At 45.5% G+C, this 21,165-nt stretch overlaps 1 protein-coding gene across 2 annotated transcripts in view; it reads left to right on the forward strand.

Moving 5' to 3' along the window:
• The window catches only part of BAIAP2L1 (BAI1 associated protein 2 like 1), an 88,309-nt gene that overhangs the window by 52,844 nt on the left and 14,300 nt on the right, over nt 1-21,165 (forward strand). For both annotated transcript variants that reach the window (XM_029219388.1, XM_029219389.1), the window contains exons 4-12: nt 6,588-6,649; nt 6,754-6,825; nt 8,086-8,223; nt 8,887-9,039; nt 11,726-11,893; nt 14,318-14,465; nt 16,187-16,394; nt 17,031-17,108; nt 18,818-18,998. In XM_029219388.1, coding sequence (XP_029075221.1) covers nt 6,588-6,649; nt 6,754-6,825; nt 8,086-8,223; nt 8,887-9,039; nt 11,726-11,893; nt 14,318-14,465; nt 16,187-16,394; nt 17,031-17,108; nt 18,818-18,998 — 1,208 coding nt within the window. The remainder of the gene's footprint in view (nt 1-6,587; nt 6,650-6,753; nt 6,826-8,085; nt 8,224-8,886; nt 9,040-11,725; nt 11,894-14,317; nt 14,466-16,186; nt 16,395-17,030; nt 17,109-18,817; nt 18,999-21,165) is intronic.

Below are 21,165 nucleotides of genomic sequence, written 5' to 3' on the forward strand. Positions count from 1 at the left end.
TGTTTGTAGTTTTACCATTCACCCTGTCTACTGATTTTTTTTTTTTTTCCTATTCTGTATATTGTGGTAAAATATTGTAGAGACTTTGGATTCTGTTACCCTCCTCTTAAGAGTGTGGAGTTTTATTCTAGCAGACAGTGAAATTACTGATGAATCGCCTGACTTTGTGGAGGCTTAATTCTGGACTTTTTTCTGGTGGATATATTTTGGTTTTGCCCGTAGTCCTGTGACTCAGTCCTCATTCCTAAGGTATAGCCCTTCTCAGTTTCAGTGGGAAGCCTGTGGTGTTTACCAGACCTTGAATTTCAAACTCTGTATTCCCAACACTGTGTATCCTGAGAACATCCGCTAAGCTTTCCAACCTTCCAACTGTTGCTTTTGCTGCATTTCCTAGTCTCACCCTGAGTATGTGCAATTTAAGTGTTAGTCAAGGATTTGAGGGGAGTTTATATACAGTTTGAGGTCTCCCTGCTCCTCCATTGTGTGAGTGAGTATTCCACAATTTATCCATTCTTATGTTGATGGATATTTGGGTTGTTTTTAGCTTGGAGATATGATGAATAAAACTGCTGTGAACATTCTCGTACATGTCTTGGTGAACAAATGCACTCATTTGGGAAAAATATCTAGGAGTAGAATTGCTGGGTAATAGGGTAAGCAGATTTGTTTATCAGATAACTGTCAGTTTTGCCTTTTCTGGAATGTTTTATAAATGGAATCATACAGTATGTAGCTTTCATTGAGCATAATGTGTTTGAAATTCATCCATATTTTTATGTCTAGTTCATTTCTTTTTATTATTGGGTATTTCATTAAATTCTTGAAATGGGTGCTTAGAGCATTGATTTTTCACTCATTTTTTTCTAATATATGCATTTTGAGGCTATAAAATTACCTGTAACCACAGCTTTAGTTGCATCTTACATGTTTTATATGCTGTATTTTCTTTTATCATTTCATTTCAAAATCATTTTAACTTCCATTGTGCTCTCTTCTTTGACTTACAGGTTATTTAGAAGTCTGTTTCATTTCCAATATATGGACATTTTCTAGTTACCTTTTTGTTAATGATTTCTAGCTTAATTGTGGTGCATTTAAAGAACATCCTAAGTATAATTTCAGTTTTTCTGAAATACCAGGAGGCTTTCTTGTGGTTCCTTTTTAGTATTTTTTTTTTTTTTTTTTTTTTTGGTACACGGGCCTTTCACTGTCGTGGCCTCTCCCGTTGCGGAGCACAGGCTCCGGACGCGCAGGCTCAGCGGCCATGGCTCACGGGCCCAGCCGCTCCGCGGCATGTGGGATCTTCCCGGACCGGGGCACGAACCCATGTCCCCTGCATCGGCAGGCGGACTTTCAACCACTGCGCCACCCGGGAAGCCCCCTTTTTAGTATTTTGTGTTTGCTTTAAAATGAAGTTATTGGATAAGCTTTACATGTAGGGTGTATATAGATAATGTATTCTTTTTTTTTTACATCTTTATTGGAGTATAATTGCTTTACAATGGTGTGTTAGTTTCTGCTTTAGATAATGTATTCTTTATATGTATTATATAGTATTAATATGTTCACTAGATCAAGTTTATTTATTGCATTATTCAGTCGTCTATATCTGTACTGATTTTTTGGTCTGCTTGTTCTATCAGTTTACTAAGAGAGATATATTAAAATCTCCTATGATGGCTATTGATTTACCTGTTTCTTTTTTATAATTCAGTTTGGGTTTAGAAACATTGAGACTACATTGAGATGCACACAAATACAAAATTTTTCTATCTTGCAGATGAATTGAACCTTTTGCCATTATGAAATGACTGCTTTATCTCTAATAATGCTTCTTGCCTTCTTTGACTATTTTGTCTTCTTTGTTTGGTCTTAATGTACCGGCATCAGCTTTCTTTTGGTTAGTGTTTGCCATGTATCTGATTCCATCCTTTTACTCTCAACCTTTCTGTATTTAAGTGTGTTTCTTGTAAGCAGAATATAGTGGGGTGTTGTTTTTTTTTTTTGCGGTACGCGGGCCTCTCACTGTCGTGGCCTCTCCTGTTGCGGAGCACAGGCTCCAGACACGCAGGCCCAGCGGCCATGGCTCACAGGCCCAGCCGCTCCACGGCATGTGGGATCTTCCCAGACCGGGGCATGAACCCATGTCCCCTGCATTGGCAGGTAGACTCTAAACCACTGCACCACCAGGGAAGCCCCAGGTGTTGTTTTTTTAATCCTAACAATCTTTGTCTTTTAATTAAACTATATATTCCATTTACCTCCAGTGTAATTACTTTTGCTTTCTACTCTCTGTCCTATGTTAATTTCTTCTCTAGTCCTCTTTTTGACTATTTTTTCTCCTTTCTGTTAGCTTGATAGTTATATGAACTTTATTCTTTTAGTGGCTACCCTGGAGATTTCACCATGCATCTTTTCTTATCAAAGTCAATTGTTACTTGGCACTTTACTTTCATTTCTGACAATGAAAGAACTTTGGAACACTATATAATTCTGTTGTATAACTTCAGTTTGTCTCACTTGTTTTCATCAGATGGGATAAATCATGATCAATGGTAGAATAATTATAGTCTCCATGCAAGGTGTTAATTAGAACTGTAGAACTATGATTGGGTAAGTCAAAAGCTAGACTTTGGAGGAACGTTGGATGAAATGCTCACCCTGTCACTGACTTGGCATTGTGCCTATGTGCATATTGTTTATTTGCACAATTTCAATACTGATGAGAGAAGAGCACCTCCACCTGCATCCAGGGACTTGGGAACAGCCATTGGGAGCTATTCTTAGATGCTGGCAAAGCCCTCCAAGCTGGGTCACATGTTGGTGGGTACTACTCCGACTCTGCTAACAGTGTTGGTGACCCTGAGTACATACTTGTGTTTTTTAGCGTATCCCATCTATGTGTAATTTGCTTTTACTTTCATTATATTTTCTCTGCATCACACTGGGTATTTGAAAAACTCTCAGAAAAAGTATATCCTTTTTCCAGTGACATTTTTTCTGTCAGTTTTCCTTTCATCCATACAGTGTAACTTTAGGCCAGTAGTGGGTTGGCTTCCATCTTGTCGTTTTATTGTCTGATTCCACTCAAAGTCACATGGAGGAAGTAGTGTGTGCCTGTCACTGCTCTGTGCTATCTGGAAATAATAAATGTTCTGATTATCCACAATCAAATATAAATGAAAAAGAATATTTATGCCTACACGTTCTGTGCTACTCATGTCTGTTAGTAGTGTCCATCTGGTTCCTCTAAATTTATACTGTGAATTGATGAAGAATTATCTAGTTGAAAATATATTAATAGTCCAATGACTAACCTGTATTTCAGATGAAAACTTTCTTTGTGTTCATACTAGTAATGTTTTTTAATTTTTGTTTAACTTTTAAAGTCCATACTGCCTATTGGCTAAATGTGTATCTTCATACAGTATCGTCCAAAATGTTGGACATATTTGTTCATAGTTCCTAAAATTAGAGTGATACCATGAGGAGCTATTATTTGTATGAATTTTAGAGAAGAATTGATGGTAGACATTGACTTTTAGTTGTATCAAGTTCATGATTTTGAAAAATTTGTATATTTTAAAATTCCCTTAATATTGCTATTTAAGAATATAATTTATTCAGACCGAATTACATTACTGTACTTACTATGAGTTTCATCCCAAAATATTGACTCAGAACCTAAAAGGGAAAAAAGGAAATGGTTGATCCGTACATACGGTGCTGTAATTTCTGGGATCAACACTCTGATTCCTGTTTAGGCGTTTACTTAGTTCTGCTCCATTAGAATCTGGGCCGTGCTTTCTCGACTGCACCCTCTCGTTTCAAAAATTTTTTTTCTTCCCAAATGTAATTTATGAAAAAGTAGGTTACAGGGCTAAGAGTAAAACGTGCGATACCACATTTCAGACATAAAGTAACACTTGCTGTGTTAAGAATAAACTTCTGTAGATTGAACATAAAGGCTGTTTTCATTTTCTGTTTCAAGATACTCTTTTGGCAGCTTGCAAAAGCACAGTAAAGATGTTTTTTAATCCTTTTTATGACTGAGGACTCAGTGGCTGCTGCTATGAGGTTGGCATTTAAATTCCACGAACTGTGAGGGACAGGAATAACAGGGGGGAAGGTCAGGTGTTCCGTCTCTGCCCGCAGAGTGAATGGGCTGTTTCACTGGGCCTTTTCACTGGGCGCCTGCGGGGCGGGGAGAGACTGTGGACGGGAGGGGGAGAGTGAGGAGGGGGCTCGGGTGGCCGGGGCCCTCAGGCCAGAGCGCCGGCTTTAGCAGCGCTGGCGGCTTTAGCAGCGCTGGCGTTCCCGAGGGCACTGCACAAGCACATACTTTTGACACGCTTCTCAGAGGTCCATGTTATATAAGGTTGTAGAAATTAAGTTCATGACAACATGAAAAAAAAAATGTGAACACTTTGCTACTAGCCTGAATCACTCTGAATGATTTAAGCAAAATTATTTTTAGACCTTTTTCTTTTTTAAGTAGATCTGATTTGCCCAGGATAGAGTGCTTGATTTTCAATTAATTGAAGTGGTTTTTGTTGTTGTTGTTTATTTTTCATCTCCAACTCAGAGTTATGGGTTTAAAATAGATGTGAAGGTAACTCAGATTATTTCAATATATGAAATGACATATTAATGTAATTATATTCTTGGTCATATAAAGGCTTCCTTTGTGAAGAACTCTGGTTTATTTGTTTCATGTTGAGCTTTAGGAGAACTGAATTATGGGATAAATGGAGTCAGTGTCACTGAGGGTGTAGAGTGGGTACCTTGATACCCTGGCACGTGGACCATCAGTGCTGGGGACGTGTCTGCCCTCGCTCTCATGCTTATCCAGCAGATGTTCCTAGAATCACATGGTGCTTAGGGACTTACATGTACCTATAACCTATTAACATGGTTATATCCTTCCAGGAGATTCTCTGTCCCCACCACCCACGATGGTTATTTTAAGCAGCACTGCTCATGGTGGGCTTCAGGCCGAGGAGTTGTTTTATGTGGGACCCCATGGGAGGGAGTGACATTTTACATGTAGATTTGGAAAGATCCCTGGCACCTGTGAGGGAGGAGATCCAGAAGAGAACAAGCTGGGAGTCATGAGAAATAAGAGCTTGAAGGAGGAGAGCGCCTCCTAAGAGGTCCAACTGGCAGGTGTAAACATGTGGGGCAGAGGGCCTGGGGAGACCCCTGCCCACCTCTCCTAGAACAGGTCATCAAGTGAACATCGACTTCACGTCATCCCCACGTGCCTTCTCTCCTGGGTAGGGGAGGGCTGGCACATTTGTTGCCCAAGGAAGCAGGATGAGTAAGAGGCATGGTTCCATGCCGGAGGTGCCCAAGTGATGGCACGAGGGAATGAGTCTGTCATTGGGCGTAGACGGGGTGTCGACCCCTCATGACTGGCTGGCTGGCAGCCAAGAGCTGGGATTAGAGACAATGAGGGCGGGGTGGGGTTCACTCGTAGGCCTGCCGAATACGGGGCGACTAGTGGGACATCCAGGTGGACGTGTTCAGGACGGGCAGAATTTCTGAGTCTGAAGATGGGGGAGAGCCCGGGCTGCCCCCTTAGAGTCAGATGTCTTCAGGTGTTTCCAGAACTGGGCCTACTAAAGTCATTTGCATAGAGGTGCTCGCTGAAGCCAGAGTCTAGTCAGTAATCTTTTCCTCTTCCCCCGTGTCCACCATAGTCGTCCTTTTCATTCTCCCTCATCCACAGCCTTTCAGTTTGCCCAAAGAACTCCTTTTTATCTGCCCACCGAACCGTAGGATGGTCCGCTCGGCATGTTTTGTGGTTTGGGATGATTTGGTGGTGGTTCCAAATAACCCTTTCGCTCCCAGTTTTTGGGTATCAGACCCATTTAGTTCCTGTAGAGAAGTTGGCAGGGGGGCTCTTGTTCACCTTTAGAAGCGGGGAGGCAGCGCCCTGCCGCGAGCCGCAGGACATGTGCTTTGCAAATCAAGTGGTCATCTCGCTGCTTTTTTGGAGCAACACTCCTTTGTCCCGGAACATTCTCTTCTGTGCAGTCATTTCAGAGAACGGTGTAGCCCCAGGAGACGCGAGGCAGAACACTGTCCCTGCTGCAGTTTCCCATGGTGTTGAGATTTTCCAGAATGTTACGAGAACTAATATGAGGAAGAGAAAATAACCTCTATCTTTTATGCCTGACAGATAATCAGATTACCCAGGATTAGATGAAAATAAGTCATTTGTTCCTATAGTTAGTACTATAATGACCAAAATAATCTCTTGTAAGAGAATTTAACAATTAAACCAGATAAATAGGATTCAGCTTAGGGAATGAGTAAATGGCGAGAGAACAACGTGAGTTTAAAGACAAAGTTGGCGAGCTTTTGACGAACGATGTTGTGGAGTAAGTTTGCTGTCAGCTGTATCCATCTGACCCACCCCCGCTGTCAGGACGCAGCCGGTGTTCCCAGTGCCATGGGGCTGGTGCCCACCTGCTCTGGGAGCAGCCAGGGACTGGGCTTCATCCACCACTTCAGTTCCCTTCGTATCTTTACAAAAACCACGCAATGGCTTTTTGCCCTTACGTACCTGGTTTTGTCCACAGGCCACGTTCTCATAGAGATTTCGAGTATCCACAAGAAACTCAACGAGAGCCTTGATGAAAATGTATGTGAACTGTTTTTATATTTACCAAATATACTTATTTTTAAATTTTATTTCACTTCAAGTCTCAAACCTGGTCTGAATTTTTCATTTCCTTGTGTTCACAGTTCAGAAAATTCCATAAGGAGATTATCCATGAGCTGGAGAAGAAGACAGAGCTTGATGTAAAATATATGAACGTAAGTACCTAGTTCTGCTCCACCTCCCATAGGTGGAGGTGGCCCGGGGCCGGGGGCCCAGCTCTCGCGAAGGCTGCACTTGCCTGATGGCTGAGCTCGAGGACAACTTCCCCCACTGCTGACTCGGCAGCAGCAGGTATGATGGAGCTGGCCGTCGAGGGTCGAGTGTGTACACAGCCGCATAACACCGACAAGGTCCCTTTGGGCTGAGTGGGCCAAGTGCTAACACTTGGGATCTTTACTAAAAAGCATAGCAGGAAATCCTGCAGGGAGTCATACACTTCTGGAAAACATTGTTTTCAAGGAACATGCATATGTGGATGACACCTGCATCTGCGTTAGTGCAGCTGTTGCTTTCACAAACCGGCACTTGCAGACGTGAGCCGTGTGGGAGGACGCCGTCTGGAGCTCCCTGGGGCCCCAGTCCCATCGTGGTGTCTCTCCCCTGTTGCCCTACGGCAGTGACGATTCCAGCAGTTTGCTCCTTCTGCCTCGCCTTTCTGCTGCACAGTAGCTGCTTCCTTGGCCGCCCGAAGCTCCCCTTCTTCACAAGCCCCGCATGGCAGTAAGCGGTGGGGGTCACCCTGAAGTCGTCCTGCTGCCCTGCGTGCACGTGCTCTGTGGCCCGGAGGATGTAATACCAAGCCCTTTACGTGCATTGTCTGATTTTTATCCCCACAGAAACTCTGTAACATAGGTACTCTTACTATATCCCCACTGTACAGATTAGAGGGTAAGCATGGATTTCAGAAAAATTAAGTAATTGCTGAGATCACACAGGAAATGAGGGATGAAGCCAGAATTCTAACCCAGGTCTGTGAGGCTCCAGAACACTCTGTTTCACAGCCCTCAGAAGCACCGGAAGCGATGGCTCTTGTTCATTCTGTTTCTTGAAATCGTTAAGTCATAAAACAGGAGTGTGTGAGTTGATATTGTTCATTTATTCACCAAAGCACTTACAGGCCACCCAGTGTCCAAAAACCTTGGAGAAAAAAGGAATAAAAGAAAGAAACGACATTGTTTTCCTCTGAGAAGCTGCCCTTCTGGTCAGGGGCTCATCATATAAACGGGGAACTTCAGGACAGGACATTGAAGTCGAAGGAGCGGAGGGGGGTGGTGTGAAGTGGGGATACCTGCAGCCAGGCAGGGCAGCGCGAAGCGTGGGCCTTTTGCCACCACGCCCAGTGGAAACGCAGCAAGAGTAACTGCCTGACACTGCCTGGTGCTGCAGTAAAAATAAGTGCAATGTTTAACTTACAGGCGACTCTCAAAAGATACCAAGCAGAACACAGGAATAAATTAGATTCTTTGGAGAAATCTCAAGCAGAATTGAAGAAGATCAGAAGGAAAAGTCAAGGAGGACGAAATGCACTCAAATATGAACACAAGGAGATGGAGGTGAACTTTTCAGCGCTATTTTACTTTATTTTGGGGTTGATGATTTGTACAGTTAACGGGGAAGCGTGCTCACCTCAGTCAGTCTATACTTCATCCGTCACTGTTCTGCTGTTGAAAGTTAAAAATAAGCATTTCGACTTGGTAGGAGCTGAAGGCCGCAGAGTTCCCCAGAGTTAAGTTAATAATTAGTCAAGAGCATTGGCATTTTCTCCCAACTCAGGGAGGGTGAGGGACTCCCCAGTATAAGCATTACTATCTCCATTTTACAGATGGGGAAAGTGAGGCTTAGGTTAAGTCACATGGTTGGCACTTGGAACTGGGATTTGAACTTGAACTTTCTGGTTCTGAACTTTTTGGTCCCACAATTTTCCAGTAAAACATCATATCCCTGGATTACAAAGTAATATTTTGTGCAGATTACCCAGTGGAATGTAAGGCCTTTGGCAACTTCTCTCCAAGCATGAGTCAGGGATCTTAATGAGAATTTGCCATCTGCTCAGATCAGGTTACAAGTACATCGTTTTGTCTAATGTTTATCTGCATTTAGCACTTACTCCATTATCAAAATAAACCAAGCATAAAGATGGGAGAAGATAAGTGTCAGGCTGTGTAGCTCTTTGATTCCTCACGTCATACTTGTATAATTATTATTTATTTTCCTAGTATGTAGAAACCATCACTTCTCGCCAGAATGAAATCCAGAAATTTATTGCAGATGGTTGCAAAGAAGCTATACTTGAAGAGAAAAGGCGCTTCTGCTTCCTAGTTGACAAACACTGCAGCTTCTCAAATCACATTCATCAGTATCACTTACAGGTGGGTGTGGTGGCAGATTGCGTTGTGAGGACTAATTTTATTCATATTTAAATGCCCTTGAAATGCTTCACCTTCCATACGTGCCCAAGTATAAAGCGAAAGGCTTATTTTGCCAGGGAGAAGATTCCAAGGAAATAAATTTTTTATAATAGTTATTTATTTATTTATCTGGCTGCATTGAGTCTTAGTTGCGGCACACGGGATATCTTAGCTGTGGCATGCGGGATCTTTCATCGCAGTGCGCGGGCTCTAGAACGCGTGGGTTTAGTTGTCCCATGGTATGTGGGATTTTAGTTCCCTGACCAGAGATTGAACCCACGTCCCCTGCATTGGAAGGTGGATTCCTAATCACTGGACCACCAGGGAAGTTCCCCAAAGAAATAATTTTTGACCAACTTGAATGTGTAAACTTTTAGAAATGTAGATGAAATGGTCAAATGCTTGTTTATAATGTTTAATTTAGTAACACATTCATACTTATTGAATAACTGAGAAATGGCACTTTTTTCCTTTTCTCACCCATGAGTCAGCTTTTCTCAGACTCTTTCTGATGCATCTTCAACATCAGTGTCTTCCCCAGAACCACAGGGTGAGTCCCGGCAGGCCCCAGGTCCAGCCCACCTGGGTGGCCTGAGATGCTCCCCTTGGGGGTCCATGTAGATGGTGTTGCTGGAAATTCTATCCCAGGCCACAGACCCCATTCACAGCCTCAGGACAGCTGGTCGGGGCTCCTTTTTCACTCCTCCTCAGGTTGTGTGTCTGTTCAAGGTCGCATCAGCTGCGTGGCTGGATTTATCCCTCTCCTTCAGCGCATGCAGCTGTGAGGTTATATTTCCAGGAATCATTACAAACTGTGTGTTAAATTTCCTTTCCTCTCTTTTTTTGTTTTTTAAATTATGAATTCTATTGGGCTTATGTAAGCATCCAGAACTAGCATTGACTGAAGTCAAATATTCATTGTTATTCATAATAAAGTAATTTAGAGAGCACTCCGTGATATGAGAAGCTTTGTAAGAGCTTGAATATAGCGCAACTTCCTCTTTTCAGGGGGAAAAAAAATTTGGACTTGTATGTATGCATATATCACAGGTTACATATTCCATAAAGTTTTTGCAACTTTAAGGAATATTCAGCTACCAAATCTAAATACCTAAGGTCTCAGGTTGTTACAGGAAAGAAAAATATGCTGCATTAGATGATCGCTTTTGTCACCAGTGCATACGTACTAATGTTTCCACGGTGACACTGTCCTATTGGGGCAGGGTCGTGGGCCGGAGGGGCACAGAAGCAACCTTGAAGCTCTCTGTGGTGACACCAGCCCCCAGCAATGGGGTCCTTGCTGTGTCGTGAGGCAACATGGCCTATTTCCAGAGAGCTCTAGTTGTTGACAGTCTTTCTTATACTTAACCTTGAGTCCCTATTACGTTTTTTAGTGTGACGCAAGCCAGATCTCCTCCTTTCCCTAGCAGAAGTCTCTTCAAGTCTCTGAAACCGCTTTTGTGCTTTCCCTGATCCCAGTCCTGGATGAAGCAGACTTAGTAGTTGGTCCGCGGTGTGTCTGCGTCACAGGCAGGGGACAGGGTGGTGTGAGGGGCGGGGCTTAGGATTTACACCAACTCCCCCAGCCCACTTCTGATGGACACAGAGCCTAGATGAAAAACAGTGTGGTTGTTATGAAAATAGTTTCAAAAAAGATCCCCTACTTCCCTTTTCCAACTAGATTGCCGCCCTGGAAAAAGGGGTTCTCGGAAAGGCTCCAGGGAGTCTGGGAGTCCAGTTGGAGGAAGAGCCAGGCTGTGGGAACCAGGACAGATGCCTCTGCCTCTGGGGCTAAGGGGTCTCGTCGCTGTCCTTCTGCATCTCTCTGTTCTGCAATCCAGCTTTTCTGCAAAGCCCATGGTCTGCCTGCCCCAGAGCCCCAGCCGGCCTGTGGGCGGGGCTTCCCCTCAACACTGCCCCCGACTCTGAAGACCCACCACGCTCTGCTTCTAGTCTCTATGTCCCCGTAGAGGAACTTCTCAGGGCAGGTCTGATTCACTCCTCTAACACGCCAGTCCGGTTTCCCTGAGGTCCCAGTAGTTGAAACCTCAGGGTCCTGGATCTACCACGGAAGGCTGTGTTAACCAGTTACTTAGCCTCTCAAAGTTCTCAGTTTCCTCATCTGTGAAATGGGGATGAGAATGGTACCTACTTTAGGATTGTGGGGCAGATGCAGTGAATTAACAAGGATGAAGTACTTAGGACAGTGTTTAGGGCACATGAACATACACACACAAACAGAGTCCACTCTTGGTCCTGTCACTCGGTCAGAGGTGCTTCTTGTGGGAGGAAGACAGCGGGGATTGGCAGTTCTGGGACCACAGGGAAACATGGGGATTAAGACGGATTGATCCGCCTTCCCTTTTAGGTTTTGAACTTCTTCTGAATCATGTACAATCCTTGTATTAGTCTTGAACTCTGTATTCACCCTGAGGGAGATGGTAAATTCCTTTAGAACAGAAGCCTACATCCTCAGCAAATAAGACACAGCAGATCCCCATAGGTGCTTAAGCTCCTCACTGAATTGAACTCATAGCTCCCACACTTCCAGTGGTAAGCCAGGAATACATTAGTAGCATTTGTAATTTGTGTCAGTCCTTCCAACAGTACACATTTGTCTTTGGTTTTGTTTCTTTTGAATTTATAGTCTGCAGAATTGATCAATTCCAAACTGCCTAAGTGGCAAGAAACATGTGGTGATGCCACCAAAGTACCAGAGAAAATCATGAATATGATCGAAGAAATTAAGACCCCAATCTCCACCCCAATGTCTGGAACGCCTCTGCCTTCACCCATGATCGAGAGAAGCAGCATGGTAAGAGCTGGCTGTCTCCTCAAGATTTTGGTTGTATGTTTGCTAAATAAGATTTCAGCCATATTTGCACAACAGACCAAGGCCTTCTTTGTTAGTGGAAATCACGGGTTCTCCTGTACTACTTCTAGGGCCTGCCTTTCCTTTTATCCCCTTACCTTCAGATTTGAAACTAGATGTGAAAATGTTTCACACTGTGTTAGCACTGTAATCTTTGTTTTGGAGATTTTTTTTTTTACTGATTCTGTTTTTAATTGTAATGATTCCAACTTTATAAGTTTATTCCCATTGAAGGAAGCGTAAAGTGTCTTAGGACACAGATTAGCAAAACTCTGGTGCCATTCATCACTACATAAGGCACCTGAGGAAAAAAATAATCACCCCAGTATTCCAGGTAACGAATTCAAGCATCGTAGTTCATTGCTCTTTGAATATGGGCTTTATTATTTTTTCACAAACAACGTGACGAGATTCAAATCCAGTAGGTAGTTTGAACACATGTGTCAGTCCACCCTCCCTGTCCGTATAAAGCCCTCTGAAATGACAGCAAAGATATTAATGACCAGCCATCAACCTGCCTAATAGATCCATAACCGCATGGGAAAATAAAGAGCAGGTGCTGTCAATGGACCAGAAACACTGAAGGAGTCTCCAGAGCGAGAAAGGCAAGGTCAGCGTGTGGAGAATGGAAATAGAAGGACATGTCAGCCCCAGGGAAGATGTGCAGGGCAAGGTTCCTGCAGAGGGTGGAGCTGTCAGTTCAGAGCCAGTGGATCCAAGAAGCGGGGAAGAAGCTGGGGTGTCCTGAGTGTTGTCGGCTGGAGAGCTGGTTCAGACTGTCCAGGCTGCTTGGTCTCTCCGCTTGTCCCACCTGTGCTAAACCACAGGCAGCCCGGGCTTTCATCTGTGAACTGAAACAGCATGTGTGGACCGAAGGGTGGGGCTCACTCCTGGGGGTGTGTCTTACCTCTTCCCCACATCGCATGCGATCAGGAGCACGGGGAAAACACAGACTGTCATGTACAGTAAAAAGAATGGGGACTGCCACCCAGTACAAAGATGGACAGACAACCAGTGGTCACTGAACAGGTGGGGGAAACCAGTGTCATAAAAAGACGCACCAAAGTAAAAACTGGAATGACGAGTAAAGGGGGCAACAGAGCCAACAGGGCAGAGGAGAAAAGAGATGAAAGGCTATTACAACCACAGAGAAGAGTCAGCTGTCTTGGAAATTTAAAAGGATTATTATTTCTAGTTAAAATGGTATGTCTGAGATTCGCTTCAAAATAATCCAGTTGTGGGGGAAGATGGATGGGGCATACAGGAAACGAGAATGTCCGTGGATTGGTAATTGTCGAAGCTAGGTGTTGGGTACATGGAGATTTATTGTGCTGTTTTCTCTACTTTTGTACCTGTTCCAAATTTTTCTAAAAGTTTTTCATTTCCCCCTCGTCCACTCCAAAAACACCCCAAAACAAGAGCTGGGCTCCTTAGCAGAATGAATCAGCTTGGGAAATTAAGCCAAAGAACTCTCCCAAAATACAGTGCAAACACAGGATTTAAAAAAAAAAAAAATCAAAGAGGTTATCAGTGTTAGCTGGGTTGAAACGTGGGAGGTACGTCCAGCTGCCGCCTGGGGCCTCACCGCCCGCATGTCTAGTGGGGATCTTCCCGCTCAGCGTGTCCAAAACCACATACCTGAGGCTCTCTCACTCTAACCCCACTTCTCCTCAGTCTTTCCTGTCCGGTAAATGGCGACTCCATCCTTCCGGCAGCGTGGACACCGGACATCGACCCTCACCCTCTCTTAGGCCACGGCTAGCCCGTGGGTACACACTGTTGTTTCCAACCACTTCTACCCCTTCCCTGCTCTAACCGAGGTCCAGCAGAGATGACTGCGGTAGCCTGGCCTTTAACACAGCAGGCAGGGTGATCCTGGCTGAATGGAAAAGACCAGAACCTCAACAGACGGCAGAATGCTAGCGATAAAGAGAGGATTCTGAAAACTTTCAGGGAGGGCAAAAATAGATTACTCACAAAGAAAAGAGAATCCCACTGATACTGGAAAACAAGATGTTAGAAAGTAATGGAGTAATGCACTCAAAATTCTGTGGAAAAATAATTTTAAATGTAGATGCCTTTAGCCAAGCAGCACTTAAAAGGGAGCCTAAAAATCCGTAGAGACAGGAAGGAGATGAGTGCTTTTCAAGGGGTGGGGAAAATGGGGAGTAACTGCTTTAAAAAAAAAAGACAAAAATGGAAAAAAGGACATGGTGTTCTTGAAATAATTCAAAAAGGGGCATTGCCCTACAAAAAATTTGGGGAAAAAATGGAATTTAAAGCATGTAATGCAAAACAGTCCTGGGGATCTGTCTAATGCCATTGCTGTGTTACACTAATGTTAAACTAATAAGGAATTTTTCACAGGTTGGGCGAGATTATGACACCCTTTCTAAATATTCACCAAAGATCCCCTCGGCTCCTTCAGCCAGAGCGTTAACCAGCCCTTTGATTGATATGTTTAATAACCCAGCCACAGTCGCACAGAATTCAGAAAGAAAAAATAATTCAACAGGTAAGATACTTAGTTGGATTTCTTTTAAAGTACCTTTAAAATTTTTTAAATATTTAGGATAAGTGTGCCTTGAGATAGAGGTAAATACATATGTATGGTAGCACCCCCTCCACACTGGCTTGGAGGAACTCACACCTTGTGATGGGGTCTAGGTTTATTCTAAAACCATAAGACACGTTGCTTTGACACATGCCAATTCTATATACAGATTGATGTTTACATACAGTGAACATTCCTATTGAAAGGTGTTATATTTTAAAAGAAATGGGATATAACTTACAGAGCCTCACGCTGTGTTATGTATTTGTGGCAATTGGACTAAAATTTCTTTTTTTTTTCAATGAAACAAACTGTAGAAGTTCACATGACAAAATTAATGGTTATCAGTCTTACCAGTAAGCTTCGTTTAAATTATAATCAGTGTTTTCATTGTCTCTAACAGAGCACTTCATGGTTTCTGGGGGCTTAGGTTCTAACTGCTTACATTTCTTAACCCGGTTGACTCTGTTTCAGTAGACTGGGACCAGTTATTGTTTGCAGGCATTTCAGGTGGCTTTGGTTAGGCTCCACTCTGCCTACACAGAGTCTTTGGCACCCAGGACCTCGAGACTGTCGTGGCGCCAGACCCGTCTCTTTTGGGGGGGACTTGGGCCCCTTGGGTGTGAAGTCGTGGCAGTCACACGGTGTGTTGCTCGCGAGAGCTAACGGGCTGTCCAGCACGTGCAGCTCTTGGGGGAAAAGATGGGATTTTCAGAATGTCAGCTGGAAAGATGATACTCTGTAGCCATTTGCCTTTGAAGAACTATAAGTTATATATAATATAAAGTTAAAATATACAGTGCTGTGTGCCGCCCAATCATTCAAATGATTCTTTGGTTCTTATTGGTAAAAGCTAAATGAAAATCATTGAATTCAATACAGCCAAGGTAATTAGACTATGCGGCATGTTGAAGAGATAGCAAAGTTTACATTGTACTTATTAAGAATTTGCGAGAATGATGCAGAAAGAGATTTTGCATTATTTTATAGTAAATAGTGGGCTAGCAAAATTTGAGTGGAAAAAAAAATTTTTTCCATTCCAATTTTGTGGTGGCGGCGGTAGTGCTGGTAGATATCAGCCTGCGTTGAGCTGAGACATGACGGAGTGCAGCGTTAGGCCGTGGAGCCAGGCCACCCGCATCTGGTTCCATCTGGTTCCTGCTTCTGCCACGGGCACCTAGGAGGAGGGGTCAATACACGTGACTCACCCTCACTACATCCCTGCCACGTTCGCAGGTGAGCAGCCATGGCAGCAAGAACGTCTACATTTCCAGTTTCTCTCTTTTTTGTGGCACAGGCCTTGTGATTTGTTGTGGGGGAGTGCGGCAAGGAAAGCAGTGGGCCACTTGGTGGTGGAGAACTTTGCCTCTTTAAGAGCCGTCCTGATTGAATCAGTGCAGATGAAGCTTGGCTACACTACTTTATCCTCTCGGTCTGGAAAAGAGCCTTTAGCCACAGGGATCCTCCTCTGAGAGGCCTCGGGCCATGGCTCTGCTGCTGTCCCTTGCTGTCCCTGTCCATCCAGACATGGGTGGAGGTGTGGAAATATAATCCGATCGGTGTCTCAGTGGAATGAGTGTGCTGGAGAGATGGGGGCGGGTGGTTTCCTGGGCTTGGCTCCTTTGAACTTGCCTGATCATCCTTCCTTGAAAAGCCATCACTGCTCGGTTCATTTTTGACAGGTTCTTCAGATGACCCCAGTTTACAGCGATCGGTTTCTGTTGCCACTGGACTGAACAGGGTAAAAAAGCAGAAAGTGAAAACCATCTTTCCACACACGGCCGGCGCGAACCAGACCTTACTTAGCTTCGCGCAGGGAGATGTCATCACGCTGCTCATCTCCGAGGAGAAGGACGGCTGGCTGTACGGAGAGCATGAGGACACCAAAGTGTAGGTCTCGGGAGGGGCCTCCACACGGGGTCCAGCGGTCCCACGCCGAGAGGGCTCCTGTCTCTCCTCGTAGCAGGTCTTCCTTGTGGGCAGATTAGCATTTTCACCACAGTTAGGTTCATAGTTTAGTGACAGTTACAGTTAACTGCAGTTGTTCTATTCCCAGTCATTCCCAAACTGTTTTCTGTATGTGTGTGCATATATAGATGAATTTGATGCGTAAATAAATAGGAGTCACTTCTGAAAGTAGTTTTAAATGTTTTTTTCACGTGACTTCAGATTTCTCAAGATATACTTTGTTAAGATTTAGCATGTGAATAGTTTAAATGCCAGTGTCATCATTTCAACTGGACGTGCATAAGCTTTACAGGAAGTAGGTTAAGTCAAGTTTCTGTGTAGATTATTCAGGTATTAAGTAAAACCAATATGGAAACCAAAGACAAAAAGGGAATGCAAATAAAAGTAATTCTGTATATGAGAGACTGCGATGAGAGTGGCCCGGCCACGGCCCCTGCGCTGTGACCGAGCCGTTCCGGCCCCTGCGCTGTGACCGAGCGTTCCTGGGTGTGTTTATGCTTTGCTTGTCTGCTGGGAGCATCCCAGCAAGGTCTTTTTCTCCCCACTCTTCACCTGCAGGAGGGGTTGGTTCCCGTCGTCATACACAAAGTTGCTGGAGGAAAACGAGAAGGAGACCGTGAGCGTGCCCGGGCCAAGGTAGGACCTGCCTGTGGCTCAGATGGCCCAGGGGCAGAAAATGCACCTCGACCTCGTGTTCTCAGGCGTGTCGGAATTAATCTGGATGTGTAGCACAGCCCACGGGGAAGCCGCAGATGGTGTGGAGTAGTGGGGGGTTGCGGGGGATTGCTGCTCCATGATTGCTTCCTTCCTGACTTCTGTTGCCCACGCGCTTCACTGACCATCTGCTGGAAAGAGACGCGCCCCAGAACCCCCCTTTAGCCTCAGAAGCACTCTCCCCACCTCCCACCGCAGCTGAATCCAAGGCCCTTGTGCTCTGTCTTGGTCTTACTCGGCAGCCTTTAACACTGATGAATACTTTATCTGGAATGTTCTCTTGCCCTTGCACTCTTTATTTTCCCTCCACCTCACCACCCATCCATCTTCAGTACCCTTTCAGATCTCTCCTCTGCCTTGTGCTTAGACATAGGTGTCCTCGGGATCTGCCCTCAGTCCCTTTTTCCTTTTCGGTGCTTCCTGGGCCACCGTGTCTGCCCCCTAAGCTTGAATTACATCAACGGGCTTCACTCAGCACCTCTGTGCCAACACCGCCCCCTCACGCCTGTATCCCATCCAGATAATGATCATTATCACCATCACTTAGGAACTGTCCAAAGTGCCTTACACTGACCAGGTCATTGAATCATCATACAACCTTGTGAGATAGGTCCCTGCTTGAAAATTGAGAAGATGGGGGCACGGAAAGGTGTAATAACTTGCTCAAGCAGCTGGAAGTGGTGGACCCAAGACTAGACTAACCCAGGCAGGTCTCTCCCAGCCAAGATGTGAATGTTTGTATGTGGTGTGGGTCCTCAGAAACATGTCCAAACTGAACGTGGCATCGTCTTGACCACAAACCACCTTGGCCACAGTGTTTCCCATGTCAGAGCAACCATCCTGACCCATCCCGCTGTCCCCAGCAGACCGCGGATGCCGCACCTGATGCCCCCCCCCCAAGTCCTTCCATTATACTTGCTCTGAGCCATCTGTGTGTTTCTGTCCCTTGCAGAATAGCTCAGCTGCCAGTGGCCAAGGAATGAAACTAAATATATATATATATGTGTATATATATATATATATATATGTGTATATATATATATATATATATATATATTTTTTTTTTTTTTTTTGGCGGTACACGGGCCTCTCACTGCTGTGGCCTCTCCCGTTGCGGAGCACAGGCTCCGGACACTCAGGCTCAGCGGCCATGGCTCATGGGCCCAGCCGCTCCGCGGCATGTGGGATCTTCCCGGACCGGGGCATGAACCCATGTCCCCCGCATCGGCAGGCGGACTCCCATCCACTGCGCCACCAGGGACACCCCTAAATATTTTTAGGATGTTAAAATTCTGAGATTTTTTAGTGCGAAGTGCTCGATGCTTTTGCTTAAGGCATTTGCTGTATTTTCTTATTGAACTCCTTGAATTAAGAGCCAGCCCCTAATTGAGCCAGTTTTCCTCTCCTTTTCTTTTGTCATGTCTTTTAAAGGATTTCTTTCGAGTGTACATTTATAAGTCAGCAGAAACACTGCAGTGTCATATACAGTGTGTGTGTGTGTGGTAATCTCCTCCTCCCTCACTGTATTAGATTATTAATCCACCGCAATTCTGGCTATAGGAGATTGGGGATGTTTGGGGTGCAGGGGCCAGGTCTCATCTAACTTGTATCCTCTGGTTCTTGTTCGCTAGCTCGGTATCAGTACGGAGCGTGAGCACGATGAACTTATCTGAGAAAAGCAGCGTCGTCATCCCCCCACCGGATTACTTAGAATGTTCGTCCACGGGGGCGGCTGCAGAAAAGAAAGGAGCGGTTTCCCAAAACGCTTCTACCTTTAAAGCACCAGTGTCCAAACCAGAAACCACGTCTCCTGTGAGTAAGGCCCAGTGTACCGCGATCCTGAACAGCAGGCTCTGGTGACGCGGGGTGCTTTTCCCTCCATACAGGAAGGTGCTGACCCCCAGGCAGGGTGGAGACTCCCTCCCAGGGCCTGCAGATTCCCCTGCCACACAGCCTTTCAGCTTCCTTACCTTCAGTCCCCCTTTTGTTTTTAGTTTATCTGTAAATGACAGTTTACACACAGTAGGCCCATCATTTGCCAGATTGTATCAGGTTTTAAGCTCTCCTTGCTTTTGTTCGTGGCTGCAGTCCTTTAGACCTGTAGTGACCTTTTTCTGCATTTTCTTCAGTTTTCATATTGTTTTCTGAAGGAAGACTTAAGGTTGAACATAGTGATCTGATCATTACACCTTCAGAAAGTGTGCTGTGTAAACCCTGTGTGTACGTTATCTGTAATCCTAAACAAGTGGGTAAGAGGCACAGAGGCTGTGAGTCACTTCGTCTGTTCCTCTGACAACTCTGTCTTCTGGGCCAGGCCCCGGTGTGGGCTCTGGAGACGCAAAGATAAACAAGACCAGCCCCTGGCTCTGCTGGAACTTAGGTTCTAGTGATAACAAGCAGACGATGAGAAGTTAACACAAATATCAATGCTAGAAGCTACATGGAGGAATGAAGCAAGGTGAGGTGATGAGGGATCGGGTGACCTCTTGGATGGAGGTCAGGGTTTGGGTGTTCTGGGAAGCTGACTCTGAGAACGAGGGCGGGTGCTGATGAGAGCCGCCCGGGCCCCGTACGGAAGGGAGAGGCTGGCCCGGAGCCTCTACTGCCCCTGCCGAGACCTCTGGGCTAGGACGGCCCTTGGAGCTGCCTGGATTTGGGGCAGCATCTGGGGGCCGGGGTCTCAGCCAGAGCGATTCCCGAGGAGCGCTGCCAACCGAGGGCCATCTCCCCACAGCCAGAATCAGTCCCAGTCCTGAAGGGGATCTGGGCAGCACATGACAGAGCCTGCAACGGAGCACTTCTCTGGGGGGTGACATCTGAGACCCAGGGGTCAAGGGGAGGAGCTTCCCAGACAGAAGGAGCAGAAAGTTTAAAAGCCCTGAGGGTGGTGGACTCGGCGCCCTCAGGGAGCAGAGGAGGGAGGTGAGGATTCCAGGGTGGCGGAGCCTCCAGAGGGGTTCTTGTCTTTTTTTAAATTTTATTTTCAGTGTAGATTATACAGTAGAGAAGGGGGAAAGGATGGAGGAAAGGCGCTGACTGAGAAGGAAGAAGAGCACACGGGGAGGAGCCGGCTGGCCGGGGTAGGGATGCGGGTCCACTGTGCCGACGGGAAGGCTGAGGGCCAGGGCCCGGGTGCAGCTGGGAGGACAGACTTGGCTGTGTTGGGGGACGTCTGTCAGTGCCGAAGGACGGATCACCAGCGGACGGGGCGGGCAGGGAGGTGCTGAACAAGTTCAAAAGAAGAGAATTGGTGCCAGAGGTGTTTTGCAGAGTGAGAAAGTGAGCGTGCTCCGGAGAGGAGTGGGATACGAGCCGTCGGTGCAGTAAGCCTGGGCCGATGTTTCTGCTTGTTTTCCGTTACCCTTCGTTATCCTGTGCTCCTTCCTGTGGTGCGTGCAGAAGCCATGCCTCCCATGGGGTGTGTTGTCACCCCTAGTGGGGGCCTCTGTTCGGCTCTGAGCGGGGCGGGGGCGGGGGCGCTTACAGGAGATGGGAGTGCTCCCAACGATGGGCCCATCGTTGCTACAGTGCGAGCGGAGGTGTCGGGGACCGTGCCGAAGCACGTGTTTCGGTCCAGGAAATGCACTGTTCTGAAATCTCATTCAAAAATGCCTTTGGCTTCTCCTCTTAAATAAGCATACTGCATGATTGTTTGCAAATCACCCCAACTAACTCCAAAAATTATTTTCAGAAGAAAATGGAGCTTTTCCATTTTGTTAGCAGTAGATGTCAAAACTGGACAAACTGCTTGGGAAGGGCACATGTGAAATGCTATTTTATTAAAGGCCCCAGTATATTTTAAAACAGTATTCAAACTCTTTGGAAATGATCTTAAGGCATTTCTGAAAGCATAACAATTCCTTTTGCTGGGGAAAAAAACCTTTCCAATTTGCATGTCACAAAGCTCAGAATCCAGGCACATGAGGCCCATTGTTCAGGTGGGACCTGTCCCTCTGTAGTGCCTTCTCCTGGCTTTGAT

Source organism: Monodon monoceros, unplaced genomic scaffold, assembly GCF_005190385.1.
Source record: "Monodon monoceros isolate NGI ecotype Baffin Bay Population unplaced genomic scaffold, NGI_Narwhal_1 Super_Scaffold_13, whole genome shotgun sequence".
Classification (NCBI taxonomy): Eukaryota; Metazoa; Chordata; class Mammalia; order Artiodactyla; family Monodontidae; genus Monodon; species Monodon monoceros.